The sequence below is a fragment of the Ambystoma mexicanum genome, chromosome 13 (assembly GCF_040938575.1).
Source record: "Ambystoma mexicanum isolate Mex_15411 chromosome 13, UKY_AmexF1_1, whole genome shotgun sequence".
Classification (NCBI taxonomy): domain Eukaryota; kingdom Metazoa; phylum Chordata; class Amphibia; order Caudata; family Ambystomatidae; genus Ambystoma; species Ambystoma mexicanum.
In genome coordinates this window covers 786,136,850-786,157,932 of record NC_090938.1, presented here as the reverse complement: position 1 = coordinate 786,157,932, position 21,083 = coordinate 786,136,850, and the positions used below count along the sequence as shown (strand labels likewise).

Genomic DNA, 21,083 nt, shown 5'->3' with positions numbered 1-21,083 from the left:
AGACTTGTAATGTGCCAGGGAGGGTGTGGTGCACTCACAAGTCCAGAGCGTGGGCTGCATACCACTTGGCAGAGATAGTAATTTACCATAAGTTAGGTGGAATGACCGATCCTACTAAGACGCATTATGTTAGGATGGCAATGATGGGATGGGCCAATCCCAGATTAACATTTTTGGGGCTAGAAATAGATATGGTTGAGGGCAAAACCAGACTACCGGGGGACAAGGTCAAAGACTTAAAAGAAGGGAGCAAGAACATCACCCTCTACCCACTACACTGGTAAGCGTGGTTGTATACGAATTGTTCGTATTACAACTGTTCGAATGACAATTGACCTTTTCACAATTGACCGAATTGTGAAGGTCAATTGTGACATATATGCGGAGGAAACCCCCCGCAACCCCCCATCCAACCCAAAACCCCATATATATATATATATATATATATATATATATTACCAAAGCAATATATATATATATATATATATATATATGCGGTCAATTGTCAAAAGGTCAATTGTGACCCTTTAAATTCGGTCAATTGTTCATTCAAACAATTGTAAACGAACAATTTGGGTAATACCGTAAGCGTGGGGCATCTGGTGTGCCTAGCAAGTGATCGACTTTTAGTGTTCTGCGAGAGCAAGAACAGGACATATATTACTCAGAAGCAGGGCACCCAGAATACCTGGGCCACAGCCTATAAAATGGCAGGTGACATTATCCCGGGTAGAAAGTGCTGTATAGGTTTCACAGTGCCTCCACGTTTCATAGTTTAACGAGGCGACAGGGGTTTAGTTTCCTTCCTGGGATCCCACAGAAACACATGATGTGACTCCAGTACAAATAGTATGGCATCCATCATTGTGGAACAATATCCTGGGTATACTGGAGCCCACTTAACTTACGGGAGGATGCATTGCTCAAATATGACAGAGGTTTCAGATACAAATTGCAGATTTGACCCGCAATGGCCTGGGATTAGGTGGATGTCCCGAGATTTATAGAAGAAATGTTGGCCGCTAAGGAGTTTGGGAGCAGAACACAGTCTGAGAAACCCTATTATAAGAAGGATAAATGGGCATATAGTGATAGAACAAGGGGGCCCTTTTGTGGGCACTTCTCCGGGAATAATAGGTCCAGTTATCAGCAGGGGGAGCAAGCTACATGCTGGAAATTCGAACAAGGGTCTTGCCCTTTTGGCAAGACGTGTAGATTTAAACATGCATCTGCCAAGGTACACACAGCCACAGCCAGAAAAAAGGCCTCTGGCACAAAACAAAAGCAGTCATTCAAGAGCCATGGATCGGACCCCGTTAGGAAACACCATGACATTGCCCTCCCTGATAAAAATGAACAAAATACTCCCACTCTAAACTTTTACCACAACATCACAGATGCAAAGTTAATTTGGGAAGGTTTCTCAAGAGGTTTTAATATTCCCTATTCAGGGATCATTGGACTCAACGAGGCCGAGAACCTTAAATCAGCGAAAGCACACCGAGCGCTGGTGAGACAAAAAATGTATAAGGAATTGTTACTGGCCAGAATAGCAGGTCCATTTCCTGTCCCTCTCATGGACAATGTGAAGGTTTCTCCTCTGGGCACTGTACCGAAGAAGGAGAAAGGGCATTTTCACCTCATCCACCACCTCTTTTTCCCGGCTGGAGAATCAGTAAATGACGTCCTGGACGAGGAATTGTGCAGGGTGACCTGCGCGTCTTTTGACGACACAGTAGAAATGGTCAGAGCCACTGGAAAGGGGGTCCCCTAGGAAAAGCGGATATAGAGACAGCCTTCAGCCTCTTGCCTATCGGCCAACAGAATTACAATCTGCTGGGTTTCAAATTTTAGGGGATGTATTATGATAAATGCCTGCCGATGGGATGTTCAATTTCTTGTGCTTTCTGTGAACAATTTAGCACCTTCTTGGAATGGGCACTTAAGCAGAGGTCACATGTGGGAACAGTTGTGCATTACCTGGATGACTTTCTGTTTATCGGTAAAAAGGGGATTGAGGGGTGCAGAGATCTAATGGAACAGTTTGTTTTATTATCTAAGGAGCTAGGAGTGCCTTTGGCAGAAGGGAAAACAGTTGGGCCCCACAACAGATTACCATTTATAGAAATAGATACAGTCAAGGGCAAGAGCAGACTACCGGGGCACGAGGCCACAGACTTAAAAGCAGTAATTGGTTTGTTGCGGGGGAGAAACACAGCAAAGCTGAGAGAACTGCAGTCGTACCAGCAGGAAGGGTGTTCGCAAGGAGCATATCTATCAAAACAGCAGGGCTACCACACGCAGCACAACACGTACGACTGGGCTCAGATATAATAGAGGATTTAAAAATGTGGGACATGTTCCTGGACAAATTTAACGGCGTGCTTTCTTGGAGAGATCAATGGGCAAGCAGCAAAAGCATAAGGCTTTTCAGTGATGCATCCAGCAAGCACGGTTTTGGGGCAATGCTAGGGATCGAGTGGTATGCACAGCATAGCCTGACAAATGGCATATGGAAGGGCTGACAGTAGACATCACGCTATTGGAACTATTCCCCATCATAGTAGCCTTTCATCTGTGGGAGGACTGGCTCATGATAAAAAGGACAATGTTATAGTCTGACAACCTAGCAGTAGTACAGGTGATAAACAGGGGGCGCACAAGCAGTGGTGGGTGCTACGCCTACTCAAGGAATTGATAGCAAGCCTACTAAGGTTAAACAAAGAGCTGCGGGTGAGATACATCCCTCGGGTGAAGAACATAGCGGCTGATGCTCTGTCGTTTACAGTTCAGGAAATTCCGAGAGGCGAGGCCAGATGCAAACAAGACGGATGACCCCATTTAGACAGCAACTATGGGATACAGTTGGGAAGATCTGACCACCCTTGTCAGTACAGCCCTCCCTCCAAAAACGGCAAACAGTGCAAGGCTTGTTGTGACACCTTTATTAAGTTCAGGGGTGGACTGCTAGAGGAACAGGGAAGGGTGCCAGTGCGATCCTTTATTGGGTCGGTGTGGCGCACTCACAAGTCCAGAGCGTGGGCTGCATACCACTTGGCAGCGATAGCACATTACCATAAGTTAGGGGAAATTACCGATCTAACTAAGGAGCATTATGTTAGGATGGCAATGAAGGGATGGGCCAGGCAAACGGAAGAAAGAAGATGCGAGGCGCCCCATAGAAACGATAAAACTGCAGGACATAATCAGAGGGTTGGGGGAAATATGCAGAAACAGCTTTGAAACCTCCATTTTTGGACCAAACTTTTCCCTGGCGTTCTTCGGGGCATTCAAGATCAGTGAACGGATACCATGCAACAAAGGGGGGGATAGGCTTCCTAAAGATGGATGATGTAACAGTGTCAGGTGACACGGCGCAGCTGCTCTTATGAAGATCAAAAACCGACCTGATGGGAAAAGGGAGGGCTATAGTGCTACACTGCAGTAAGGGCAGCCTTTCCTGCCCGGTGTGCTGCCTCACAGCATATTTATCACAGAGACCCTCAGCAGAGCCAGGGCCCCGCTTTTAATACTTGCAGACGGCTCAGCATTGAGCAGGTTTCAATTTAAAGGGGTGATGGCCTTGGCGTTGAAACACATAGGGGCAACCAAAGGTGCTTTCGACACCCACTCTTTTGGGATCGGAGCCGCCACATTGGCAGCAGGAGCAGGCATGCCTACAGAATAGGGAATAAGAGAATAGGGGGTTGGAAATCAAAATGTTTTAAGAGGTACGTGAGGTTGGAAAAAATGTGACAATGTTCATCGTTATCCTCCCCCTCCCTTTCCCCAATACACAGCATAACGAAGGAGCAGAATAACAGTGTGGGCAGTAGGCCAGTTGTTTGTAACGAGGGCCAAAGCAAAGTGGACAACAGAAAGGGAGCAAATGGCTGCAAGACACTTCAAGGTCGAATGGTGGGGAATTCCAGGGATGAAATGGGCACAGCTGGAAGATCATGTTGAGAGGCTATTGCAGAGGTACCCCAAACCTGAGGTCTTACTTGTACACCTGGGCAGAAACAGTCTTGCAAGCCTAGGGACAGGAACGTTGCTGAAAGAAATGATAGGAACCTTGCAAAGGTTGGCCACCTGCTTGGGAGACACGTAAATTATGCAGTCAGAGACTATACCAAGAAAAACGTGGAGTTGGGCAGTGTCACATTCGGCGATCGAGAAGTCTCCAAGGAAGTTGAATGGAGCAATGGCAACATTTTGCAAGGGCATGGTGTTCCCTCAGGTCTGCCATGGGCCCATCAATTTAAAGTCACCAGAATATTACAAAGTCGATCGGGTGCATCTGTCAAAGAGTGGCATGGATCTTTTCTTTTGGATCATAAGCACAACATTGATGGAATTATGATATTGCAACTGGGGAGAGAGCACAGACGGTCGTCGACCCATCTGTGGCGTGGCAGTATGTAAGCAGCCAGTTTGAATATAAAGACTATAAAATGAGCTTGGTTAGAATCAGGAGGAGTTTTCGCTCCTCCCGTCATAAATGGCCCAGGATCTCCTGCGATGGCAGGCGGATCAAGGACATTTGCTGTTGGGGGAGCTTTGGCCTAACAAATAAAGTGGAGTTGGTTGGAAATAAGGGGAAAGCAAGGAATTTGAGATTTAGTCGGCTAGTCGCCACATAAGAGTAACAGTTTTGCCAAAATACTTTTTGCTGTGATGGCAATCCTACAGGAGATTTGAATTAGCTGATTGCTGTGGAAATGTAATAAACCTGCAGCCTTTTATGCCACAAAGAAACAACTGTCTCCGACGTTAATGTATATTGTTATAAACAAGGTGCAGGAATGGGAGGCATATGAAATATCTGTTCTGGTCCAGAAAGTGGCAAGTGCCCAGGTTATGTAGAGTGACAACCCCTACAGTAATATGCATAGGTGCTCCCCCTTCCTATGACTACATGGGGGTGGAGACCCTGAAGTTCAGAACTAGAAACTCGTAGCCCAGGGACTTTTCTGTAGGGCCTCTTGCCACAAACCTCCCCTATCTCTCCGCTGCCTTCTCTCTCCTCAAGGATTTCACTCCCGTGAGAACCGACTGTCACACCACTGCATTACAATAGGTCACCATAGCAGTCCGTCATGCTGCACACTCCTGGATTTCCTGCTGTTGCAGGGTGCAGCTCTTTCTTCTGCTGGGAAGAATGCCACACTGCAGTTATCTCAAAAGACCTATCAGACTGACCACTGGGAGTGGTGCCACTGTACCACGGGGAAAGGAAGAGATCAACAGTCTGCATGCCAGGCTACAGTCTCAAAGTAAAGCACACCAGTGGCAGCCAAACATAAATACTGTTCTAGACCCAAATTAAACAAGGGCAAGAGGAGCATGCAAGCGTCCCACAGAATAGTACAGCTTTCCTACACTACTGCTGTTTGGCACACAGCAGTACAGGGTCCAACAGTGCTGCAGATTTAGCATACAGGTGCAGTTTGTCTACATTGCCGCAAATGTGGCCCATCATACATTACACTACAGCCCTGCTGCCTGGGCAGTATGCGTGCAGTCCTGGTGATTTGCAGTTTTTCTACAGTCTGTTCATTTTACACTTCATTGTACGGTAACCATGCAATCCGTCTGATTCCCAGTTGTTTTACAGCTACAGCACTACTGATTTGGCAATTCATCGTACAGTAGCTATGCAGTCCAGTTGATTTGCAGTTTTATCTACAGCACTACCTATTTGGCACATCACAGTCCAATAGCTATGCAGTCCAGTTGGTTTGTAGTTTTGTCTACAGCACTTCTTGTTTGGCACATCACAGTACAGTAGCTATGCAGTGCAGTTGATTTGCAGCTTGTCTACAGCACTACTGATTTGGCAATTCATCGTACAGTAGCTATTCAGCCCAGTTGGTTTGCAGTTTTGTCTACAGCACTACCGATTTTGCATATTACACTACAGTAGCTATACAGTCCAATTGATTTGCAGTTTGTATACAGCACTACTGATTTGGAAATTCATTGTACAGTAGCTATGCAGTCCAGTTGATTGGCAGTTTGTCTACAGCACTGCCTATTTGACAATTCATTGTACAGTAGCTATGCAGCCCAGTTGATTTGCAGTTTTTCTACCGCACTACTTATTTGGCATATCACAGTCCACTAGCTATGCAGTCCAGTTGATTTGCAGTTTTTCTACCGCACTACTTATTTGGCAATTTGTTGTACAGTAGCTATGCAGTTCAGTTGATTTGCAGTTTTTCTACGGAACTACTTATTTGGGACATCACATCACAGTACAGTAGCTATGCAGTGCAGTTGATTAGCAGTTTGTCTACAGCACTGCTTGTTTGGCACATCACAGTACAGTAGCTATGCAGTCCGGTTGATTAGCAGTTTGTCTACACCACTACTTGTTTGGCACATCTGAGTACAGTATCCATGTAGTCCAGCTGGTTTTACAAGCTCTTTTTCTGTTCTTTTGTATCTGGCAGGTGGGCTTGATTGTGTTCATGGCCATGGTCGGCAGCTACGTTCCTGCCACTGAGGCCGAGATTGGTCCGCTGGATGGGATTTACACCCGGATACACAGCAGGGAATCTGTGTCCCTGGGACTCTCCACATTCATGATCGACCTGAACCAGGTGAGAGTGGGAGAAAGGGTTGGGGGAGGGGCAGAGGCCAAGAGAAGGCAAAGCTGTGAAGGTGGGCACCCAAACACGCGTCCTCTCAATATGCAAAAGTAAAGATAACAGGCCCCGTCAATGAATGAGACCAAGACATAAGTTGCAAGGATAACAAACGTTATGTAAAGTAAAGTATGCAAGCAAAGACCTCTGCTGCCTGAGAGCGCTCTGCTGAAAATTACACAGGCAGCACATTACAAGTGACCTCATTCTGTATGGTACAAAATCATGGTATGGATTGGTGGGCCCTTATGGCACAGCTTGCTCTATAGGGGATGCCAGGCTGCAATTGGCCGCTGCTTCCCAGTCGATCTGGTGGCACTTGGGTCAGCTGGGCTCATCTCTGCGGTGAAGGTCAGGGCAAATGTAACACATGCCTAACTAAGCTAAACAACAGGAACTGACAATATGAGAATAATGGCAAACATAAAGTCCCTCCTTGCTTCAAGGGGGTAGTCAGAAAAAGTGGGCTAATATATTGGCATTCCAACCTCTACATTCAGGGTTTTATTGATACTGGGGTCCCGTTCCCAGGTGTCTCTCCCTGGTGGTTTGATCTACTATTTATGTTCCCTAATGCCTCATGATACAGACAGACATGTGTTGGGATTAGGGCGAATATACTGCTGCAAGGGATTAAGTCTATGGTGGGTGTTCTGGAATGGGCAATGCACGGTGGTTAGATGGGTATCACCATGAAAGAGAGTGAAGGATCGAGGACTGGTGGGCCCTGGCCTGGCAGGGTGGGGTTTGAGAGGGCACGGGCAGTTTAGTGGAGATGGATGGGCACTTGTGCTGGAGCCTGCTCTGGTCTCACGCTCGGCAGAGAGCACATTCTGTGGAAGTGGTACTAAACAATTGCAACAATAAATCACTGGACTGCCCTGAGAACATGGCTCACGCTGAGCTTTCAGGGGGTGGGCGTCTCTCCCCCCTTGGCCTTCACGTGATCTATTTACCATGGGAATGGCGAGGGGGGTGGGATACATCTTAAGGGAACATGCCTCTGGAGTGGGTGTCTCTCCCCCCTTGGCCTACACATGATCTATTTACCGCAGGAATGGCGAGGGGGTGGGATAGGACCATCTCCCCCCCAACAGCTGCCAGGAGCACTTCTGGGAGTTCTGCTTCTAGACCAAGAGCCACCAAGGGTAATTCCACTCCAGGCTTTCAGCTTATCTAGACAAAATACAGTGGATGTAGGTGAGGGTTATTTACGTAGCCAGTGAATAGACTGAAAACCTTGTCTAGTCGGGGCACTCGGGGACTAGGTTGGGGGACCCCTTTTGCAGGCAATTGTATACCCCTCTTAAAGTGAAAGACCCTATTGTAGGAAGGAGATTGCATTTAAAAGGGGCTTTGTAATTGGAAATTAATAATCCTGGTCTGTGAGTGGTTCTGTAAACTTGGGAAAGGTTCCCTAGGCACTTGTGAAGGAAACCTTGACCAAGGTTAGTGATGGCACCTCCGGGGAATTATTCAAACCACTTTTATTGGATCATGTTGAAGTTTAAAAAAGATGGAAAGTTGAACATCTGTCGTCCCTTTCGTTAGGGTAACAGTGTTTACCAAGCACATCTTTTTTTCCAGCGTCCTGCTCTCCCTCCTTCCTAGCTGGTTAGGCTGAATTGGAAAAAGGTGTCTCCCAAAGAGGATGCTGCCTCTTGAATTTGGGGCTTGTGTGCAGTAGCATCCCTCCACCCCTCTGGTTCCACCCCTCAACCATGAGTCACCAACTATCATCTCCCAATCCTTGTTTTTACGCTCTATCGATTGAATGTTGGAAGATATTCTGTGCGCCTCCCATTTTTGGGCATGGGGTTTTTCCCTATTTTGCTGTCGCCCTTCTTTAATGGCCATTTTTTATAATTTGATTGACAATATTTTTTCAAATATTCTTCTCCCGCCCGTGCATGCTGAAGAAAACTGATTTTAAGCCTTGCATGGGATGTGGTAAGCACCCCTTGGGGGCTGACCCTCACAGAGCCAGCAAAGCATCTTTCAGGAACTTCCTTCCGGTGACCTCCGGTCGGTTCTTTGTCAGTCTCTAATCCAAAACATTGAGAACCCGCTCAACGTGCTCAAGAAAAGTCTGATGTCACTGGTCACTGTGGACTTTGTGCAGGAACAGAAGACTTTGCATGAAAGCGTTAAGAGGGACTCAGAACAGGGGTCAGTCTTCAATTCAGCTTCGTCTCTCAGTACCAGTGTTATGGTTGAAACCGCAGAACCCAAGGAACCTTCTACTATCCGTTTCGGCGTTCACTTCTGATGTACGCGTATGCGAGTGCCTCTTGGTGGGAAAGCGCCAAGTGTCAAGGGTTGGCCTTCAGGACAGGACAACCTTTCCACTCCTGACAAGGTTCAGAACATACTGGAGACGAGTATTCTTTCCTTTGCAACGTCCTGAACAGGCAAAGGTCGCTCTGAAGACTGGAACTCTTCAAAGAAGGTGGAGTCCTTCTCCTTTCTCTCAGAAGTTGAGTCTAGAACCCTGCTGCTACCGCTCAGGCTGCACCGTTTGGACCCAAGTAAGCCACTTCGGTAGCAGCAAACAAAATCATCCAAATCTATTCCCTATTTGGGTATCGCCTATCATAAGAGGAAGGACCATAGACCTAATTTGGCACGAGGCTCGGTAACCGACTTAAGTGTCTTCAAAACACAAGAAGCATAAACACGGACACTGGCACTCCCCCCAAACATCTGAGGGCCAAAATGTTTCTTCAGGACCTATTCAGGTCTCGGATATAGAAGATAATTCTTTTAATCCACCTACCTTCATCCTCCCAGTCTCTGATACTTTTTTAACTAGCATACAGGTACCGAGATATGTGGTATTAAAGGTGTGTCATACCTATGTCAACATTTCAGTAACTCTGTTGCCTAGGGCTGAGATTCCAGCATTGGCTGGTGCCTCCACATCCCAAATGGCCTTGTTGGAGAAAGGTTCAACCCCGGACCTCGTTGGATACGGTTCAGTCAGTTACCAATGCTATCTTGCAGTCTGCTATGTTAGATCAGTGTTTTGCCTTCCAAGCTTACAGACAAGCAGCTGTATCTTATTCAGTACCTTCTGGTAATTCTCTCCCTCCGAAGGTTCCAAGGATTGATGAGGATATTGATCTGTCTCTCCACTTCTGGTGTTCCCCAGGGGTCTAACCTCTCTCCCTGGCTTTTCAAGGTTCCATGTGTTAATATCCCCGCAAAACTATTGCCATACAAAAATATTGCCATATTTTTGCAGGGATATTAAGGCATGGAACCTGCGGGGGACACCCCTTGCATTATTTTTAAAGGAGTTGGGGACACCCCCGAAACCCCTGCTCCCAAGAACCCTAAAAATTATCCCCCCCAAAAATATCGCCTATGGCCGTTCCAGACGACCATATATACGGCAATATTTTTGGTGGGGATAATATGTAGTGATACCCTTTTCAACCAATACCTGGAACCTCTTGCCTACCGCATCGCTTCCTTCTGCTCCAACTTTCAGTGTTACGTGGATGACACCCAGCTTTCCTTCAGGCTCCCCTCGGCCGCCTCTTCTCCTTCGCTCATTCGAGATTGTCTGACCGCAACTCAGGAATGGTGCGCCACCGATGATCTCTTACTTAATGCCAGTAGGACTGTGGTCCTCCTCGTTGGAACACCAGCTCCCTCCTTCCTCTCGCTCTCTGGCCGCCCACTCTGGGACCTCTTCCTGATCCTACCTGTGAGGTTAAGAAACTTGGGGTCATCTTTGACTCCACCCTTTCCTTCTCCCCACACATCTCTGATGTTTCTAAGAAGTCAGACTATCAGCTGCACCTCAGAGCTATTCTTCCTTTCCTAACTTTCCCCCAGAAACTCACTGTCTCCAGAGCTCTGGTCCTCTATAGTCTGGACTACTGCAACAGCCTCTTTCTAAATCTTCCTGCCTCTACTCTCTGACCTTTCCAACTTATCCAGAACATCACTGCGAGACGTGTCCTTGGCCTCAAGCCCAGGGATCGTATCCCTCCAACTCTGAAATCTCTTCACTGGCTCCCAGTGGGGGCAAGGACCAAATTCAAGAACCTATGCATCGTCCACAAGGCTTTCTGGGGCCTGAAACCGCACTACCACCAACTCTCTCTGCCTAAACATCTCCCCTCTCAAGCTCTCCGCTCATCCACTTCCAACTCTCTGAGGGTCAGTTGCTTTTCCAAACAGAGAGTTGGGGGCAGATCTCTATCTTCGGCTGGGGTCTTCCTCTGGAACAGCCTCCCTTACTCTCTCAAACTTGAACAGAACCACCTCCGGTTCCGGAAGCAACTCAAGACCTTCCTCTTCGCTTCCGCTTTCTCTCTTTTACTGTCCAAACTTGGACCCAGGCTCCTGCATGTCCAGTTGCACCTTGCACTGCCTCTCAGCTCCCCTAACACTTGTAGTCTGTATCTGCAACCCTACAGTCCCTTCTCTCTGCACTTTGAACCACCCATTGACTGTACTTTTGAGTCACCTGCACTTCACCCCCGGCACTTCTCCCCTTCCACTTCCCCGCACTTGCGCGATCTTATTGACACCGGGCCTAGTAAGATATTTCTTTTTGTCCTCCCTATGTTTCCCCCTCCTTGTCTTGTCACGCCTAGAAACATTGTGTACAGGCACGTTATAAGTGCCATATCATATACTAGCAGGAAATACCCATTAATTCTTCAAGTCAATTTCATTTGTTCATGTCTGAGACTGTGCAAGCTCTGAGAACCCTGCTGCTTCAGGTCTTTTTTCTGAACCGGTCTTCTTCCATTCCAGGTTGACCACTTCTGGCCATGCAAACCTCTATAACGGAGCAGGCAGTGAATAATTGGTTGAGTCCTCATTCAGAACCCACTATTTCAAAGTCATTAAACTCAAAATATATAACTCCTATCGACAAACTTTTTGTTATAATAGAAATCTTCCAGCCCAATCTCTAGTGGTTTTTGGCAGTCCAGAGCAAAGGCAAAGACCCAGTTCAGAATCTCTCTGTTCTCTTTGACAAAGACTCAAAGGCTTGGGAGTCTTGGGGTAACAAAATGTACCACAACTTCCAGGGTAGTACTTAAGGCAAATTAATACTACCTATTTGCCTGTCTATACCATTCAGAACTGGGCTGCTCTAGGAAGGTTTGGTGATTTGCTTCCTCCTGAAGCGCAAGAAGAATTCCTATTTTGATTAACTGAAGGGAAAGATGCAGCCTTACAGCAGTCGCTGGTGAATAAAAACCTCACTGACACTTCATCTGGAGCAGTTAATTCCTCAGTCTTCGTGCGCAGGCACGCGTACCTGGGGACTACGTCACTACATTCTGACATCCATGCAAAGGTTATGGATCTGCAATTTGAAAGGGAATCTTTGTTTTTGCCTTAGATGGATGAGGTCCCTCAAACTTGTAAAATGGCCACTGTTTCTGCCAAAGCCCTGAGCCCCATTTCTCCCTCTTCTAAATCAGGTTTTCAACCCTCAGCAGCTTTTATGGCAAGACATTTTTTCCAAAAGAAAGTCTTCCACCCCTTCTTCAGGAAGGTTTGGCAAGAAGATAAATGTATTTCTTCCTAGATGGAAACTAGCAGTGTCCTCTTCCACCAACCAGGACCCTGCCCCAATGCCAGCTTCACAGTGGGGGGCGCACGCGCATCCATTTTAGGACTGGCATTATGCATCTCCTGCGGGAGGAAGGCTTTTTTCTCATTTTTTACGAAGCCTGGTCTAGTATCATTCAGGATCCTTGGGTGCTCCGTATCATCAATCAAGGTCTTTCCCTGAACATTCCTCCTTGGCCGCTGTGTTCTCCACCTAGGTTTCAGCAGCCTTCTCCAGAGTCAGTGCAGGAGATATACAATCTTCTCCTCCTAAATGCTATAGAGGTTGTTCCAGAGAATGAATTGGGCCTCGGCTTTTATTCTTGCTACTTTAGAGTGCTGAGGATAGGTGGCCAGCCCATTCTAGACCTCTCAGAACTCAACACATTTCTGGGAAACCTTCCAGATGAAGACTCTTGCTCAGATTTTAGAGGCCTTTCAAGTGGGGTATAGGCTACCATCGGTGACTCTTCAAGAGGCTTACTTTCACGTCCCAATCGGAGGTGAGCACTGCCTTTTCCTAAGACTTATTCTGAACAGCCAGCGCTATTCGTCCTGATGTCTTCTGTTTAGTCTAAATGCAGCTACCAAAGTCTTCACAAAGGTGCTTGTTATATGTTTTGGCAGGTTGCCTTCAGCATCAGAAGATCCACGTTTACCCCAACCCTCATGATTGGTTAATCAGGCCTCTTTCATTCCAGGAAAACGTGTCCACTCTCTCTGTCATTTGCAGCACCCTTCGCGACCTGACCTTTTCATTCAATATGGAAGAGTCATAGGGCCTCATTCTGAGGTGGGCGCAAAGGGATACCGGGCACCGGTAATGACACGGGTGCCGGTAATCTCTTTGCGCCCTAATCCGAGGTCCCTTAGCGGGTCCCTCCCTTAACGCCTGGTTTTACCAGGCTTTATGGACGGGACCCGTTAAGGGATACCGGGGTCAATAACGGTACCGCAATTTGTGATACCGTTATTGACGCCTTCCCCCTTCCCATTGAGCCCTATGGTGGCTCAAATAGGAATGGGGAATGGCTTTTACAATGGGGACTTACCGGTCCCGCCAAGGTCGGACTGGACCGGTAAATCCCCATTGAACGAGGGTGGACAGGGTCCCCTTATTGGTGCTAGTCATGGCGCTAATAGCGCTAATAGCGCCATGACTAGCACCAACCTTGTAATGAGGCCCATAGTTTCTTCCTTCTTCGAGGTTCCAGTTTATCTATGTCATTTTAGACACTTCTCGGAAAGTGTCCTTTCCTCCGCTGGACAGATTTCTATTTTTTAAGGAGGTGATTTGTCACTTCAACATCATATCTCAGAAGTCTGCCTGTGGCACCAGAGGCATCTAGACCTTCTGGCCTCATGCATTCCAATCCTAACTAAGGCCAAGCTCAGGGTGAGACCTTTACAGATGCATCTACTATCCAGTTGGAAGCAGCTCTAGTCGTTGAAGATTTCCTTCACGAAAGAGCAGTGTTCCCTCCTTGTTTGTACTGTGGAGTCGAATCTCTTCATAGGAGCTTCTTTTCCTCCACATCTTGGTGATGACAGACTCTTTCCTCTCCGGTCAGGAAGTGCATGGTCAGAATCACCAGAATCGTGGCTTCTCAATTTCCCAGGAAAGGCTGCTCCACATACATATTTTGGAATTGAAAGCCCTCTGAGTCTGAAGTCAATCCTTCTTCTCACGCAGGGGAACAGTGGTGTGGGTGTTTACTGACAATACAACAGCAATGTTTTCTTTGAACGAGCAGGGAGGAACAATGTCTCTCTCTTTCTCTATCTCCTAGCCTGTCCATTCTGAGAGTGGTGCCTCCTGAACCACATTCACCCTGTGGCATCCCACCTGGAGGGGGAGAAGAACTCGAAAGCCCATGCCATGGTAGATGGGAGAAAAACACCTCTGTCATCACTCTGTTCCTTCAAAGATGGGGATTCCCGATGGTGGATTTGTCTGCAACCCTCGTGAATGGGAGAAAAACACCTCTGTCATCACTCTGTTCCTTCAAAGATGGGGATTCCCGATGGTGGATTTGTCTGTATCCTTCGTGAATGGGAGAAAAACAGCTGTCTCATCACTCTGTTCCTTCAAAGATGGGGATTCCCGGTGGTGGATTTGTCTGCAACCCTCGTGAATGGGAGAAAAACACCTCTGTCATCACTCTGTTCCTTCAAAGATGGGGATTCCCGATGGTGGATTTGTCTGTACCCTTCGTGAATGGGAGAAAAACAGCTGTCTCATCACCTTGTTCCTTCAAAGATGGGGATTCCCGATGGTGGATTTGTCTGCAACCCTCGTGAATGGGAGAAAAACAGCTCTGTCATCACTCTGTTCCTTCAAAGATGGGGATTCCCGATGGTGGAGTTGTCTGCAACCCTCGTGAATGGGAGAAAAACACCTCTGTCATCACTCTGTTCCTTCAAAGATGGGGATTCCCGATGGTGGATTTGTCTGTATCCTTCGTGAATGGGAGAAAAACAGCTGTCTCATCACTCTGTTCCTTCAAAGATGGGGATTCCCGGTGGTGGATCTGTCTGCAACCCTCGTGAATGGGAGAAAAACACCTCTGTCATCACTCTGTTCCTTCAAAGATGGGGATTCCCGATGGTGGATTTGTCTGTACCCTTCGTGAATGGGAGAAAAACAGCTGTCTCATCACCTTGTTCCTTCAAAGATGGGGATTCCCGATGGTGGATTTGTCTGCAACCCTCGTGAATGGGAGAAAAACAGCTCTGTCATCACTCTGTTCCTTCAAAGATGGGGATTCCCGATGGTGGAGTTGTCTGCAACCCTCGTGAATGGGAGAAAAACACCTCTGTCATCACTCTGTTCCTTCAAAGATGGGGATTCCCGATGGTGGATTTGTCTGCAACCCTCGTGAATGGGAGAAAAACAGCTCTGTCATCACTCTGTTCCTTCAAAGATGGGGATTCCCGATGGTGGAGTTGTCTGCAACCCTCGTGAATCGGAGAAAAACAGCTCTGTCATCACTCTGTTCCTTCAAAGATGGGGATTCCTGATGGTGGAGTTGTCTGCAACCCTCGTGAATGGGAGAAAAACACCTCTGTCATCACTCTGTTCCTTCAAAGATGGGGATTCCCGGTGGTGGATTTGTCTGCAACCCTCGTGAATGGGAGAAAAACACCTCTGTCATCACTCTGTTCCTTCAAAGATGGGGATTCCCGATGGTGGATTTGTCTGTACCCTTCGTGAATGGGAGAAAAACAGCTGTCTCATCACCTTGTTCCTTCAAAGATGGGGATTCCCGATGGTGGATTTGTCTGCAACCCTCGTGAATGGGAGAAAAACAGCTCTGTCATCACTCTGTTCCTTCAAAGATGGGGATTCCCGATGGTGGAGTTGTCTGCAACCCTCGTGAATGGGAGAAAAACACCTCTGTCATCACTCTGTTCCTTCAAAGATGGGGATTCCCGATGGTGGATTTGTCTGTATCCTTCGTGAATGGGAGAAAAACAGCTGTCTCATCACTCTGTTCCTTCAAAGATGGGGATTCCCGGTGGTGGATTTGTCTGCAACCCTCGTGAATGGGAGAAAAACACCTCTGTCATCACTCTGTTCCTTCAAAGATGGGGATTCCCGATGGTGGATTTGTCTGTACCCTTCGTGAATGGGAGAAAAACAGCTGTCTCATCACCTTGTTCCTTCAAAGATGGGGATTCCCGATGGTGGATTTGTCTGCAACCCTCGTGAATGGGAGAAAAACAGCTCTGTCATCACTCTGTTCCTTCAAAGATGGGGATTCCCGATGGTGGAGTTGTCTGCAACCCTCGTGAATGGGAGAAAAACACCTCTGTCATCACTCTGTTCCTTCAAAGATGGGGATTCCCGATGGTGGATTTGTCTGCAACCCTCGTGAATGGGAGAAAAACAGCTCTGTCATCACTCTGTTCCTTCAAAGATGGGGATTCCCGATGGTGGAGTTGTCTGCAACCCTCGTGAATCGGAGAAAAACAGCTCTGTCATCACTCTGTTCCTTCAAAGATGGGGATTCCTGATGGTGGAGTTGTCTGCAACCCTCGTGAATGGGAGAAAAACACCTCTGTCATCACTCTGTTCCTTCAAAGATGGGGATTCCCGATGGTGGATTTGTCTGTACCCTTCGTGAATGGGAGAAAAACAGCTGTCTCATCACCTTGTTCCTTCAAAGATGGGGATTCCTGATGGTGGATTTGTCTGCAACCCTCGTGAATGGGAGAAAAACAGCTCTGTCATCACTCTGTTCCTTCAAAGATGGGGATTCCCGATGGTGGAGTTGTCTGCAACCCTCGTGAATGGGAGAAAAACAGCTCTGTCATCACTCTGTTCCTTCAAAGATGGGGATTCCCGATGGTGGATTTGTCTGCACCCCGCGTCAATAGGAGAAAAACAGCTCTGTCATCACCTTGTTTTTTCAGAGATGGGGATTACAGATGGTGGATTTGTCTGCACCCCTCGTGAAGGGAGAAAAACAGCTCGGGCATCACCTTGTTCCTACAGAGATGGGGATTCCTGATGGCGGATTTGTCTACGGCCCTCGTAAATGGGAGAAAAACAGCTCTGTCATCACCTTGTTCCTTCAGAGATGGGGATTCCCAATGGTGGATTTGTCTGCACCCCTCGTGGATGAGAGAAAAACAGCTCAGGCATTCGGGCGCAGCCCTGCAATCACTGCCTGTCAGCCATTGCTGCTTTCATTAACTCTCTCAAGGAGACTTTATCTTTAAAAGCTGAAGGGGTCTAAAGCCCTTTCAGTCATCTCATTCATCTCTAGTCACCCTTCAAGAACCTGTTCCCAGTGGAATATTAATGTGATTTTGACAGCTATTATGCATAAGCCATTCAAACCCTGGGTCTATGCGACGTGGACCTTGTTACATGGAAAGCCTCCTTTCTGGTTGATATTACCTCAGCAGGAAGCATAAGCATAAGAGAGCTTCAAGCTCTTGTGCACTAGATCCCCAACCGGCCCGTAGAGCTGGGGGTTTCCCAATAGCACTTTAAGATGAGCAGCAGCACCCGTGAGATGGATGGGGATGCAGATTAATACTCTCGCATCAAATCAATAATGACAACTCAATAGTTTGGCAAAGGGAGCCCGTTTAATGACAAGTACAAAAAAAGGGGAGTTCATGAATATCAGCAATCGCTCGATCTTCCTTCTCGCTTCAACAACTCCAACAAACGTCATAAAAAACACATCTTTTATACTAAAAACTCATCATCACTGACGTGTAACGCTTAAAATGTTGCATGCAATTCTACTGGTTCTAGGAAGGTAACTTTACTATAGGTACTATATCTGTATATACTGAAAAGGGTGGCTTTAGTATAAGTTGCTTGGAGGGCGACACCTTACAATTCCTTGAATTAGTATCAATTTGGGTTGGCAATTTAATGCTGTATCTTTGAGGCCATAGGATAAGTTCAAAGATGTCACAGGTCACTGTATCCAGATGGTAATAAAGCCTCACCGTCACCATAAATAGTGTAAAAAAGAAAAGAATGCAGGACTCTGCGCCATCAAAATGTGTGTATATTTAATAATATTGCATAATCACACACTGAAAAAGAAGCCCATGTATGATAACCTGTATCGGCTCTGCTGAGCCTTTCTCAAATCTGGGCTACATAATATTCCACAACAAATCACCATACGTAAATAACATAATATTATAATACAAATATATAATTAACACGAAAACATGACATAAGTGTGCAAACAGTTATAAGGTCAAATTGCACGTTGCATTTTTCCATCATGCCGCAATAAGACAATAGATATCATGGTAATAAGCGTATAACGAATAGACAGAGAAACAAGGATTGGTGAAAGGGAGGATTCAAGGGTGTAGAAAAAGCAAAAAACACATCATAGATGTGGCTTCATGGTTATCATACATGGGCTTCTTTTTCAATGTGTGATTATGCAATATTATTAAATATACACACATTTTGAATGTGCGGAGTCCTGCATTCCTTTCTTTTTTACACTATATCTGTATATGGTAATGGGGTGATGGGATTGGACAAACACTGTCAGGTGGGGCATCTAAGCCCTACCTTAAAAAATGGCTACTGTAGACGTCACTAAAAGTACGACATCTCATTGGTTCTACTAACTATAGGAACCAAGATTACTTGGTCCACTATGATTGGGTTGGCAACAACCCCACTCATACTTTTCCATTTGCCTAGCAGCGTGCAGAATAGCCAGCCAGGTGCATGGAGCGTGTCTGCACCCCCAGCTTCTCTCCAATTATTGTTAAAATCAATCATCACTTTAGTGGTCATGTGTCAATTATTTCTTTGTGGTTGGCCTCGAGACAGCTTCTTGGCCTGGAAAAGTTGTGATATCTGTGCATGGCACAAAGCCACGTGTAGGTGTGAACGTTTCATCCCTTCTCGCTTGGCTGGTCACGTGATTCAGACACTGTGAAATAGTCTTGTTCTTCATGCAATTTGGGTATTTGATTTAATTATACCAGCCACCTGTCTCCTGTGGCTTATCCTGACCTTTCCGATCAGGATACTCTGTTCTTCTTTCACATTAAATGTATTCACTTTCGGTCTACTTCAGCTGATACGACCTTGGCGTCCTGGCATGATTTGCATGTGTCTGAGTTTCTCTTCTGTCTTTAATTCTCGATTTGCTTGCTGCGGAGCTCTTCTCCTGAGACCTTTAGTAACCTTTGGTTGATTCTGCTCTTGTGCATAGTGGAAGGATACTTATATAAAGTGCTTCTATTGAGGTAGATACGTATAGGTGGCGCTTGCCGCAATCTATTTCACTACTAAGCATAAGCAAGCCTCACGATTTCTGTGCTTCTTGTGGTTCCTAGCATATGTACACTTGTAAACTAACTGAATATCTTCATCGCGCATGTGGCATTATTTCTGACAGTTGACATCAATTATTTCACTTTAGGTTCAGGATGTCAGGTATCCATGATGTTTCGCCTCTTTTCATCATTCACAGGTTGTCATATCTTCTTTATGTGAGTCAGTCCGGATTCTTGTGACGTCAGCATTCGTCTTCCCTCAGTATCTTTTTAACTTCTTCAGGGACTGTGTTCTGACAATCTTCATTCTGTTTCATTTGTTGATATGGTTTTCTCAATGGGTACCTTACTGTCCATGTTTTCTTGTGTGTCAGTACTTCAATAGGTATTGTTCTTCTGATAGGTACTGGACAGAGCCCAACGGCGGCTCTCTGCTAGTTTATTTGCTCATCATACGTCACATAGCTCGGCGTGAACGTTCCTGGTACTTCAAAATGGACGGTTGGAGTGTGGGCCGTGTTTGGGACCTCCTCTACACTCCTTCTTCAGAAGACCCTTTTATCTCCTACCATAGAGATAAGGTCGTCTTTAGAACAGTTCCCACCTTCCTTCCAAGGTTTCTTTTGGATTTTCATTTAAATCAGGAAATTGTTCTTCTGGACTTCCATCCCGGACCCAACACTTGTCCTCTCAGCAGAGGAGACTCAGCATAATCTCGGTGTGGCAAGAACTTTAAAATTATTTCTGGACACAACTAAATGGTTGCGGAAGTCAGAGCATCTTTCTGTCACCCTCAGTGGTCTTTCACCTGAAAACAAAGCGGCTGAAGCTAGCACTGCACGATAGTCTCATGCATTTCTAAAGCTTACAAGTTATCTGGCCTCCAGGCTCTTGAAAGACGCTGCGCTCATTCCAGCAGAGCCAATGCCTTTCAGACATATGCAGGGCACCCATGCTTTTGTTAAGCACCCTTCTTTGGATGCTTCTTTTAGGAACGATGCTGCCTTTGGCCAACAGGTTTTGTGAATCCTCTGTGTGTGAACCCTGGCTGGATAAATGTTGTCTCCTCCACCCAGTACTTTGGTCTGGACACTCTCGTCTCCTAACAAGCTGGGAAGGAGGGAGAGCAGGTCGCTGGAATATGAAAAAATCATCTTCAGGGTTATTCTGGTACTCTTAGTCCTTGCTCTCTCTCTCCTTAACGACACCCTGCAAGCCCTCCCAACTAATCAAATTCTGTGCGACAACCTGCATGGTGGGTAAACTGGTAAGAGGTGACGGCGAGCAGCGTAGCCGGGTTTGTCGGAGCCGGGCACGCAGGAATGCTCGCGTGTACCGGCCACGCTCCAAAACTCTTAAAGTGATAGCATCCGCTTTTGGGGAAGCTTTGATCTCATCCGGACAGCAGGGCAGGAAAGAGGGAGAGCAAGGAAATGTGGTGTTAAGAGTACCAGAATCACCATGATGGTATTTATTTCAAATTATATCATTTAAACACAATTGTCCAACTGTAAGTTTCTTGGTTTAACATTAGCCTTTTTGGAAGTGCTATTTGTGTGCCGCAACCGCTGCAGAAAAAGCAAATGCTGACCTCCTGTCGTTGCAGCAAAGTTCCCAGCAACCTTTGATCTCCACAGCTAGTATTTCCTCTCCACTGCTGTGCAGCAGCCGCTTCTGCCTTTTATGCCTCAGTAGGTAAGGATGCCTGGCCTAAGCATTTCTGTCTCTTCTGAGCGAATAGAAGCTTATCGCCAACAGCTGATTAATGCTACACGCTCCTGGATTGCGGCCCGCATCACTGTGGGGAGATTCTAACAGGCTGCCCAGAACGCAGGCTGTATTCACTGGTAGAAGGCTAGCAGCCCACATTCCGCAGAGGGCTGTTCGTTCCTGGCCCTAGCCACCTTTCTAACCTATGTACACCTTAGCACCTGCGCTCTCCATATGCGTGTGCTAAAGGCTTTTTTGATACCTATATGCAAGCAAAAAAGAAAATGTACCGGAAATCTCTGCAATGCTGATTGGAACGTTATAGTCATCGACATCGAAAACGGACTTCAAGAGAACGCT

At 46.6% G+C, this 21,083-nt stretch overlaps 1 protein-coding gene across 2 annotated transcripts in view; it reads left to right on the top strand.

The window, feature by feature from the left end:
- MSH5 (mutS homolog 5) overlaps positions 1–21,083 on the top strand; it is a 402,336-nt gene that overhangs the window by 338,022 nt on the left and 43,231 nt on the right. For both annotated transcript variants that reach the window (XM_069635150.1, XM_069635151.1), the window contains one exon: positions 6,456–6,605. In XM_069635150.1, coding sequence (XP_069491251.1) covers positions 6,456–6,605 — 150 coding nt within the window. The remainder of the gene's footprint in view (positions 1–6,455; positions 6,606–21,083) is intronic.